The sequence below is a fragment of the Xenopus laevis genome, chromosome 7S, assembly GCF_017654675.1.
Source record: "Xenopus laevis strain J_2021 chromosome 7S, Xenopus_laevis_v10.1, whole genome shotgun sequence".
NCBI lineage: Eukaryota > Metazoa > Chordata > Amphibia > Anura > Pipidae > Xenopus > Xenopus laevis.
Window position 1 is genome coordinate 3,915,747 of NC_054384.1, and position 11,437 is coordinate 3,927,183.

The 11,437-nt window shown below is 41.8% G+C and overlaps 1 protein-coding gene across 1 annotated transcript in view; it reads left to right on the forward strand.

The window, feature by feature from the left end:
• The window catches only part of LOC100036845 (uncharacterized), a 33,596-nt gene extending 22,673 nt beyond the window's left edge, over positions 1-10,923 (forward strand). The window contains 14 exon segments of the mRNA NM_001097133.1: positions 653-736; positions 856-1,032; positions 1,706-1,787; positions 2,802-2,955; positions 3,794-3,877; positions 4,456-4,618; positions 5,157-5,377; positions 6,033-6,248; positions 7,060-7,181; positions 7,721-7,811; positions 9,814-9,882; positions 10,011-10,113; positions 10,227-10,277; positions 10,481-10,923. Of these exon segments, the coding sequence (NP_001090602.1) occupies positions 653-736; positions 856-1,032; positions 1,706-1,787; positions 2,802-2,955; positions 3,794-3,877; positions 4,456-4,618; positions 5,157-5,377; positions 6,033-6,248; positions 7,060-7,181; positions 7,721-7,811; positions 9,814-9,882; positions 10,011-10,113; positions 10,227-10,276 (1,616 nt within the window). The 3' untranslated portion in view covers position 10,277; positions 10,481-10,923.
• Positions 10,924-11,437: the final 514 nt, after the last annotated feature.

The window sequence follows — 11,437 nt, forward strand, 5'->3', positions numbered from 1 at the left end:
AATTCTCCATTTATAACTCAATTCTCTATGATGATAGTCTAGCCCATAGCTGTCCAAATGTGGGTCTGTAGGCTGGAGGTAGATAATTGAAAGGGCCCAAGTCTTACCATGGATGAAAAAAATATCCGCTAAAAACAATACTAGTGAAATATAGAAGTCATAAATCATTGGTTTTCATTTCTTCAAGCATTTTGCCTGAATAGAATCATAAATACATTACCAGTAGATGCCTAATGTCATATCCCACCCATTATCCCAGTTATTGGCAATATTTCACCTTAGTGAGTAAGTTAGCCGTAAGAAAAAACACCCATTGACTTTAATGCATTTGGACAAAAAGGTCAGCGAGACAGTGGCCATAATAAAAACGCCCATTGACTTTAATGAATTAAGAGTGAGAAAAAATTGTTTGTCATGCATACAAAAAATTGATAACAATTGACTTCGCTCATCAATATTGTGAAAAGCTGAAAATGGCCCATAATGGAATTCTATAGGCATCAGGCATGGTATAAGTTTCACAGAGAGGTATAACCAACTGCAGTGGGGCAGCCTAGGTATTGGCCTGTACTTTGCATAATTCTGCAGGAAAACATTATTGCAAAAATGGATATTTCTACCATGGTAAAGTGTATTTGTGCATTATCCATAGGTTCTAATACTGAAATACCCATCAGTATTACTCCCCCTGAAAACATAGTGTCGGGCTCAGCTGATGGCTACATCATTGCCCTGGGTGAGTAGATGTTTTGTGGACATTTAGATGCCTTCTCTGTTCTTTCACAATTTTAACTCCCTTTTGAGTGCTCTTTACATTTACCAGCCTTCTCTCCTTTTTATTTCACTTTCCTTCAGGTGATGTTATTGGTCTACCTCTGAGTAATCTCCAGAATCTGCTCCAGATGCCCTATGGGTGTGGTGAACAGAACCTTGCCCGTTTGGCACCCATTCCAGATGTTCTGGATTATCTGAACAACACAGGACAGCTGACTGATAAAATTCTTCAGACTGGGATAAAATTCATGACTGAAGGTGAGAAAGCTAGACTTTCGGCAAGTTGAATATTTACCATGAATTCAAGCAACCCATTCAGTATCATATCCATTCATATCTGCACTACCTTTACTATAAGTATCATGTAGGCGTAAAATGTCTAACTGCTTCAAGAATCAACTTCCCAGCCATTTACAATGGTGAGGATGCTTCCTTGTGTTGGAGAACAGCAGATGGAGATAGGCACAATAGGACTTAGGGCATGTCCAAAGTTTGACCACATCAGAATGATTAGATGGTTAAGCAGACTCTCATCCATTGTTGCTATGTGGATACCATGGAAGTTAATGCCAGTGAAAATTTAAGGGTCATCAGTATCCTTTTCCATTTAGAGTTATGTTCTAGATAATAAAGCAACAAGCAAGTGTTCTGTTCTCCAGAGTATGAAGCCAACTGATTAAAGAGGCACCGTTTGGTGATGGGCCCAAAAACCCATATCAAATCTACTGAAGTTCATGGCTTTAAAAATGAAAATTTGATTGGTTATTGTCTGTTACTAGTCCAGAACAAACGTTTATATTCCTAAATCCATGTATTATATAATTATTGTCTGTCCCTTTGCATGTCTGTGCTGTAATAAACTGGGAAATATGGGAATAGTCCTATTTCATTGATATATTTCTTTCATTTTCATTTGTCTCTCTAATTAAAGGTTATTACCGGCAGACGAGATATAAACTGTGGAATGGAGCCTATAGTACATTTTGGGGCTGGGCTGCTCAGTCGAATTCCTGGTAAGGGCATGAAAATGTCAGTCTGCAGCAGCAAAAATGCTGCACTTTTATTGGAGCTCAGTTTTCCTGATGGTTTTTTCAGAACAGCAGAGAGGGGTGAGGAAGGGCAATTTAGGTCAGGTAGGAGCACCGCATTGGAATCTTTGTTCTGCTTCTTTAATCTTCTCTTTAATCCTGGGCAACTTTTTCAATTCAAGTTCAGCTTTTCACTCTACCGTGCACAAACACCTGAAGAAAATACAGAAGAAGGGGCTGACTGGTGATAGTATGTTGGTATCCTGTTGGATGCTCCAGTTTTTAAAACATAACTTTGTAACTTCTATTATTCTATAGGCCGTCATCCTTCACATCCTCTTCTTGAAACATTAGCACTTTAGTGGTGATAGTAGCACAACCCTGTGTTAGCCAAATAAATACATTTATACTTAGTGGGGGTTGGATGCAGGAGGTACATAGGTGCACTCTCCGTTATTGACAGGCTTACGTGTGAGCAAGACTTTGAACTTTAAGGGCAGAGACAGATGAGGCGAGTCGCCTGCCGACAAATCTCCTCTTCGGGGAGACTAATCTCCCTGAACTGCCTTCCCGCTGGCTAGAATGAAAATCACCGGTGGGATGGCACTCTTGAGTGCTTCGTTTTCCGAAGTCGCTTGAAGTTTCCTCATGAGGCGACTTCGGAAAACGAAGTGATCCAAGTGCCTACCACCGGCGATTTTCACGGTCGGAAGGCAGGGGAAGGCAGGGGAAGGCAGTGCCGGGAGTTTAGTCCACCCGAAGAGAAGATTTGTCGCCGGACGACTAATCTCCCCAAATTTGCCAGTGTATCTCTGCCCTAAATGTATCTTAGTTACCAATACCTTGACGTGCCTCTTTATCCTTTATTCTACATTGCAATGAATCCTTGTGTCTTCCATCTAGACCAACCCATATACCCCGGTGACTGAACTGCTAAGACTAGACTAATAGGAGAGGGGGTATTCAAACTATTAACAGAAGGCTTTTACTCTCTTCCAGGCTCACTGCTTACACCTTTAAAACACTAGAAAAATGTAAGAAGTACATTTTTATTGATAAAAACATTCAGCAGCAAACTTTAATTTACTTGGAACAGAGACAGAAGCTGGAAAGTGGCTGCTTTATGCCAGAGGGGCAACTGTTCATAAAGGAGGTAAGAAAGAAGGATGGTATTGTTATACGTCCCCTCTAGGATTGCTTAGTAACTTCCAAGTCGTTCTTTGGCCTCCGATCCAGTGGCAGAAACTTCTGGCAAGAGGCCTACTATGCTCCTCACCCTTCTTGATTTGCTATCCTGCCCTCCTGAAGCTTCTCACACTCCCTGACAACCTGTAGAACTTTCTCTCTGCCAACCTGAAGATCTTGAATGTACCTGCCAACCTGTAACTCTTAACTTTTCCAGTCAATCAGTAACCTTCTGTCAACCTAGAAATCTTCAGTCTACCTGCCAAACTGTATCACCTCACTCCCTGGCCGGACAAATTATTGCCACATTTGTTCACTTCCAGACTGTACACAATTGCTCACTTTGCCAACCTGTAAGGCCTTACCCTCCCTGCCAGCCTATAGCCACATCTAAGACACTGTAGGCATTTACTCTCTCTAACAGCCTATAACCTCATGCTCATCCAATTGCCCTGTAGCTTCTTTGTACTCCTTGACCTGTGTAGGTACTTGTCCTTCCTCCAGTCGGGAGACCCACTCACTCTTAGTGCAAGCAACAGCTTTACAATCTTTCAGTATTAACCTTTAGCTCCCCCCTGCCAACCTGTGCCTATTTACTCTCCCTACCAACCAGCAGCTACTTCTCCATCCCCCATCATCCTACAGACCCTCGTTATCCTAAGAACCTATAGGTAATCATTCTTTCTGACATTCTCTAGCTCCTCGCTCTCCTTGTCAACCTTTGCTCCTTACCCTTTGTTTCCTTTAATATGTACAGTATATACAGTACTGCAGGGTTCTACATTTTTCTTTTATTTTTTAAACAGGATGAAAAAGACGAGGAAGCAATTAGCGTCCAGTACACGGCTTTCCTTGCTATTGCTCTTCTAGAATCTAACTACAGCCTTGGGGTAAGTAATAATCAAAGTCGTGACGATAATACAGCAACCCACACATGGATATGATATAGAGCAAACCCTCACATCATGTATGGCTGTTCAGTCTCCAAAAAAACGAAATTTGATATCAGCCTGCTTTCCCATGTCTTACCACAAAAATACACAAACCAACTCAAACTTAATCTACTCCAGTCCACAACCCTATCTCTTAAGCCATATACAACATACCTACAAGAAAGAAACTACCTTTTGTAACCCCCAACACACCATATCTAGTCATTGTATATACAGGGAGCAGGTGGAATGACCATGCTGGGGTCTTGGTGTTAGTTCTACTCAGGACACTCTCCTCAAACACAGCCACCCCCAGCATGATAGTTGCAACTGTTTAAGAGATCAAACATTCAACAAATGAATCTATATTGCGTTCAGACCTTATTGCTACATTATGCAAAAAGAAACTATTCCTAATCATCAGCCTTGGTACTCTGGCTGAACCATAGTAGATCTGAAGTTTAGGCTGAATCTAAACCCACTGATGTCTGAGTGAAACATTTTGTACAAGGCCAGTTCTTATTATTCCATTATAGAAGACCTTGCTGGATGGCGCCATGGGGTGCCTCAGGAATGCTTCTACTCGGGAGCAAAAGATGATCAATAAGGCCCTCATGCTCTACGCCTTTACCTTAGCTGGGGATGAGGAACATAGAGCAAGTCTGCTGGAGGCAGTGAAACAAAGTGCTGTTTCTGAAGGTATTGTTCAATAAGTACTACAGCAATCTGTTTCCTCCACACTTTTTAACTTAATTACATGTCTGGGAACTGTTATCCAGAATTCTCGGACATGGGGCTTTTTGGATAAGGGATCTTTTTAATCTGGATCTTCATACCTTCAGTCTACTAGAAAATCATTTAAACATTAAATAAACTTTTAAAACTTTGAATTATTTGGATAAAATGCAGTCTGAGGGAAATGGCCTTCCTGTCATTTTGAGCTTTTTAGATGATGGATTTCCAGATAACAGATCCTGTGCTTGTATTATCATCTCTCTGATGCCCTTATTGGGATTATTCTAAAAAATTAATGTTTGTGTCCATTGCACCCCACCCTTTTTAAACTTGGAGTGACTAGAACATAATGAGGCCCAGGTGAGCTGGAACTCTACTTTAACCATTAATTGTGCCAGTCAAGCAGTATTTTATCCATAACTTCAATCTCTTAATTCTGCATTGTGAAAGTTTGGTGGTTATTACTAAATAAATGTATATTTATTTGTTTCCTCCCACTTAGGAGGCATCTTGCACTGGGAGCGTGAAGGTACAACTGGAAATGTGGCAGTTCCTTTCTTTTACCCCCGTCATGCAGCAGCTAATGTTGAAGTTACAGCCTACATCTTACTAAGTATTGCAAAGGGTTCCATTGTCACCCAGGAGGACCTGACCTACATGGCTCAAATAGCAGTTTGGCTTATCCGCCAGCAGAACTCATTCGGAGGCTTCAGATCAACTCAGGTAAGTAAAGAGTAGATAATATCAAGAATTAGTTAAGAGGGAGGATGAACATGTCTCGTTTACATTATTATTAAATAAGGATCGGAGTGTTGACCAAATGAGAAGCACTTTGGGTTATTCACAGAACCATGAGTCAATCCAATACTCTCCAGATGACCCAAACAAAAGTAACTGACATAGACTGTTGGTGAGTCACAATTCCATGACTATCTTAGATTCACTGCAGAGCAAGTATAAAGCTATCACAGGCTGAGATTCGCCCTAGATGCTTTATTCCAGGATTTCCTCTCCTACAATGTTATTTGTTCCTATGGTTATCAGTCCATCTTGAAATAAATGAAAAAGATCAGATGCTAAATGCTCAATCTTTTGTCACATCAAGGGGAAACCTGTGCCTATCACTGACTTCTTCCCTATACATTCTGTAACTGAAAGATCAGACTATTAATGCTCCATCTTTCTCCTTGTTCAGCCATTCATTCCAAGCTTTCATGAATTTTACTTGTTTGAGCCTACCATTTTCATTTTCTAAAGTAATGCTTTTCAAAGGTGATACTAAATGGATATTGTGTGATATTGGATCAAATAAGAGGAAATGAAGTGACAGAATTTTTGCTTTGGAGATCCAATATGCTACTTGCCCATTCTCTTTCAGGACACAGTGGTGGCACTACAGGCTCTCACTTCCTATGGTCGTCTGATATATAAACCTAACGCCAATCACAATTTGGCCATAACAAGTGGCAATGATGGAGTTGGACAGATGACTTTGAATCAAAGTAACCGGCTCCTAGTCCAGAGACAGCCACTTCCTGAAGTCCCTGGGGAATATGGCGTTGGTGTTAGTGGCACAGGATGTTGTTTGATACAGGTAAGTAAAGTTAGGATGTACCATTAGATAAACATCCCATAGGAATGTGGGTGAATTTTTCTGTGGTGAGCTCTAATCTCAGATTTTGCTAAATCTGCCCCATCGCATTGGCTAATAACAAAAAACGACAAACTTTTAGTTAAGGAATTATATGTGCATCCAGAACTGCATCACATGCTGGAGGCAACGGTGTCCCATTAGAGCATCTCCTATTGGGTGCAACGGTGTCCCATTAGAACAGGAATCCTCTGCTGGGGGTAACAGTCCCATTAGAACAGGAGTCATCTGCTGGGGGTAACAGTCCCATTAGAACAGGAATCATCTGCTGTGGGTAACAGTCCCATTAGAACATGAATCCCCTGCTGGGGGTAACGGTGTCCCATTAGAACAGGAGTCATTTGCTGGGGGTAGCAGTGTCCCATTAGAACAGGAATCCTCTGCTGGGGGTAACAGTGTCCCATTAGAACAGGAATCATCTGCTGGGGGTAACAGTCCCATTAGAACATGAATCCCCTGCTGGGGGTAACGGTGTCCCATTAGAACAGGAATCCTCTGCTGGGGGTAACAGTGTCCCATTAGAACAGGAATCATCTGCTGGGGGTAACAGTCCCATTAGAACATGAATCCTCTTCTGGGGGTAACAGTGTCCCATTAGTACAGGAATCCTCTGCTGGGGGTAACGGTGTCCCATTAGAACATGAATCCCCTGATGGGGGTAACAGTGTCCCATTAGAACAGGAATCCCTGAATACTGTGTGTTTGTTTGCTTGTGTTTTTGAGATTTACTAGTTTTTGGGGTTTCTATTATTAGAGTACTGTACGATATAACATCCCGGTTCCAGATGAGAATTCTGCTTTCTCGATGTCTGCAACATCCTCTGGAAACTGCCTGGATGGAGTAGCAACTCTAGTTGATCTCACCCTCCAAGTCAGGTACTGTTTGCTGAAGTAGGAAAGGTAAACAATGTAGGCAAGAAATCCTATTTAGTAAGGGCTTCTGGATAAATTGGTGTTGATTTAACAAGCAAGAAAGCAGAAGGCTACTGATCCTATTACTCTTAATACAAAACTGATCCAGAAACTGACCCAGTTCCCAGAAAAGAAACACACACAACTTCTTATGAGTTTTTGAACCTTCTGCTGCCTCAGCTATAGGTTAAGTAGGATCTACTAGACTAAATGGCCATATGTCTTTTTTTCAACCTCAACTACAATGGAACGGGGCAACTACTCTTGTTCAAATTTCTTTGGCGCTTTGCCTTGGTTAGGTCTGAAGGTGAAAATAATTATACTGTCTAGCAGGTCTCATTATTAAACATTTAACTATGGGCTACCATAGAACAAGTGCAGAAGAAGAAGAACGGAGATCTAAAAATACTTTCACTTTGTTCAATGCTGTTTGTTTTGCCTTTAAAAAGTAGTATCTGCCCGTCATCCTCTTTCTATCTAAAAAACCACCATCTTTTTTCCAGTTACCAAGGCAATCGTGATGCCCCAAGTACGGTGATCATTGATGTCAAATTGCTTTCTGGGTACCAGGCAGATTACTTGTCCCTTTATGAGGTAAGAGGGATGGAAATTATGAGATTCAATTGAAGAGTTACTTTTTTTGTGGATTGGCTGTATTAGGCCTATAACTCACATATTCCAGGGTAATATTCCAAGTTTTTTTTTTTAAGGAACAAGTTAACCTGTAGCTTGTATGTTTTTAGAGGAAAAGTACAGAACAAGAACATACAAACTACTTGCAGTTAGTTTTCTGATTGGATACATATGCAATATCAAACTGTAGTGGCCAGACTCACCATGATGCCACCTCAGGGGGTCCACCACCCCAGTTGCGAGCTCCAAACCCAATTTCTGCTTTCTGCCAAGATTAGCGGAGGTGGGATAGGAGTGGGTCCACACTTCCACAGTAGAGGGGCCTTAGTTGGTGGAGACCACCAGTGTCCATCTGTTTTTTTTTCCCCAGTGTCCTTCCAACCCAGTTTGAAACTGAACCTAATACATCATGGCTGCAGAGCAAACCACTAAGCCACCACATCCACCTAAGAGATAATATATATTGTCTATAAACTGATGTTTGAGTGCTGTGCATATTATTTTGAAGTATTCGGTATTAACAATTCTATGGGTCTGGAATTATTGCCTCTGTAAGGCAATGCTCTGCCTGCTTGGGTGAACTTTTCCATAACTAGCAATTTTTTTATTCACGTAAATCCACGCCGATTGCGACAGAAAGTTTCCATGCCAAGAAAATATCACAAATGAATCTCTCTAATTAGCTCCTAAAGACAAGTACATTCTTGCCTAAAATTTACTGGGCTCCACCTAACCATGAACAAGGCTTCACTGGCACTCTTAGAACTTGCATCTGGTTAATCCTGTTGGTTACTTTGATATATAAATAAAGGCTCTATCTATTTATCTATATATATATATATATCTCAAGAGAAGTGCTGAGCAGATAGTTGACGGTGTGTATATTTCACCAAGGATGAAAGTGTACAAGCATTAGCTCCAGGGGAAAATGTGTGCTATTGTGGCAGGTAAATGCTGCATTTAGTTTGCCAGCTTTAGAAAGAGGGATAAGGGGTCCCTGGAGTGAATGGAGGTACAGCAGGGTTGGCCCTCCATTATACATTCTATATACTGACTAGAGTTTGTAGCTGATTAGCCAGGTAGCTGCTTAAAGGAGAACTAAACCCACTAAGTCCCCACTGCCCCCCTCTGTTGGCCCCCCTGCACAGTCTTCCCCCAGAATTCTGTCCCCTCTAGAAATAGCAACCGCACATGCAGAGTGAGCGCAGCAGACCTCGGCGCCATCTTCTTCTCTTCGGTAATCTTCGAGGAGTGAGCGGCGTAATGGCGCATGCGCAGTTAGATAATTCTTCCGGTTCACACCAACTGTGCATGGGCCAAAAGAGACAGAAATTGCCAAAGGGGAGGAAGAAGACACAAAGATTACTGAAGAGAAGAAGATGGCACCCGTGAGCTCCGCTGCGCTCACTCTGCATGTACGGTCGCTATTTCTAGAGGGGACATAATTCTGGGGTAAGACTGTGCAGGGAGGGGGGCCAGTGAGGACTTAACGTTGTGGGGGTTTAGTTCTCCTTTAATTAGCGTGCAGGAGAGGCCTGATCCCTGGCAAATAAGGCTTCAGTTGGAGAGTCTGGCTGTCTGTGGCTGGGGAAGCAGGAGCTGCAAACAAGTGAGAGAACTTGTTGGGTTCTGTGAGTTTTTCCTAAAAACTGTATTTTGTTTGGAAGGACTGGGCACTAGACCTCGCCCTTTATAGAGAGGTTTGATTTCTTTTACATAGCGCTAAGTTGGCCTAGGTTTTATTATTTACTGTTTGTTCCTTTTGACTGAATAAAACTGACTGCGGGTCAGTTGTACCCTATTTTTGGGACTAACATCCTTCTACCTGAAACCCTACAATATTAACATGGTATAATGTAGGAAGTATAATTTTCTACAATGTCCATAGATGGGAAGTAAGAAAACTGGCGAGAACCAGAAACATAACACTCAGTTGTTTTAATAAATTCTCTTTTTTTTTTAGCTGGAGAATGCAAAATTGATTGCCAGATTCGAAGAGAAGAACGGTCATGTTATTCTGTACCTTAACTCTGTGAGTGAGCTTCTCTTTATATGTAAATTGCGTCTCTCTCTCATGAACTAATCATTTAGTAGCTAATAACCTGGGTCTCATGGGAGGTCTTGCAATGTTAATAACCTATCTTGTGTGGTTCCGCTCAGATTTCCAGTGAACCAGTTGACCTCACTTTCAAGATGCAGATGGGCAGCCGGGTGCTGAATGTGATGAGCAGCTCAGTTTATGTTTATGACTACTACGAAGCAGGTAAAGTGGGTTTGCTGGGGAAGTTAGACTAAAATACTGTATAGAGTGACCAGCCATCGTGCTCTTCATATGATAAGTTTTCACCTCATATTCCTGGTATTTCTTCCTTACAGATGAAAATGGCTATGCATCATACAGTCACCCCTGCCCAGTGGCCACATAAAGTAAGTCCAGATTAACTTCTGCCTGGCTGCAAATATTTGCTCCCAATTTCACCTTCCTTCCTTTGGCTAATAAGCAACGTCCCCCACTTTTATACTGGTTGATCCAGGTCTGGAGCCAGCTTGGGGGCATCAGGCCAATGGTATTGTAGCTCCTGTTTTGGTGTTCTGTACTCACCCTGTTCATCTGTTTTTTTATTTTTTAGGAATATAATTGTCTTCCATGTGTGAACAGATGTCATATATCAGATGTCATACTCCTAGAATCACCAGAAAGCTGTGCTTGTGCTCAAGAATTATCATCTGATCTCTCCTCAACTCCCTTCTCTTCATGAGAATTAGGTGACCCTCTGCCTGGTCCATAGAAGGACTCATTCACTTTCCTGCTTTTAAAACAAAGTCCAGCTCTTATTCTTTTAGATTAATCTTCCATTCCTTGCCTTTACCTAATATTTTTTAAATAAATGGGCTGTGCAAAAGTGTACTGAAGCCTCTGGAGGTCTATGACTACGGGTTCCTCTTCTTTTCTTCACAATTTACAACGTATTTTTAGGATACTCCCTTTGCACTCAGCACTCTGTTGACTCCTCCAGTTCTGGTTGTATAAATATCTTAATGAAACAGATAATAAAGTGATGTTCACACCCTCCTCAGTGTTTCATTACTTGTAAAAAGTAAGAATGTGCGAAGACTTGTCTTTGTTGAATCTCAATAAAGTCCAAAGCTAATTACACAGGTAGCCAATCTGCCGTTGTAGCTCAGTTGGTACCTTCTGTAATGAAGAGAAGATCAAGTCATTCCGTTACAGTGGCACAGTATGTGTTGGGTTATTAAACTGATCCAATCTGCCTCCACAATGGACGTTGCTTGGCTTCAGAACAACAAACACATTATGGGCTAATAAATTGCTGTTGATTTGACCAGAGTTAGAAAGAAAAACTCTGTTCTCTGAAAGGGCCTCCATTGTATATTATCAACTTCTGTCGCCCTATTGTAAATTTAGCACACCCATGGGTTGGCCTGAGAAGTGTGTGGGTAGTTTGACTTACTGGCAGTGTACCTGGATGTGGGCAACTCCCAGAGTGGGGGAGGGGTTTGTGGCAGATAGGACTTTGTGGCTGGGGGGATGGTGTGGGGGGCCCCTGAGTCTGTGGCCCCCTGGT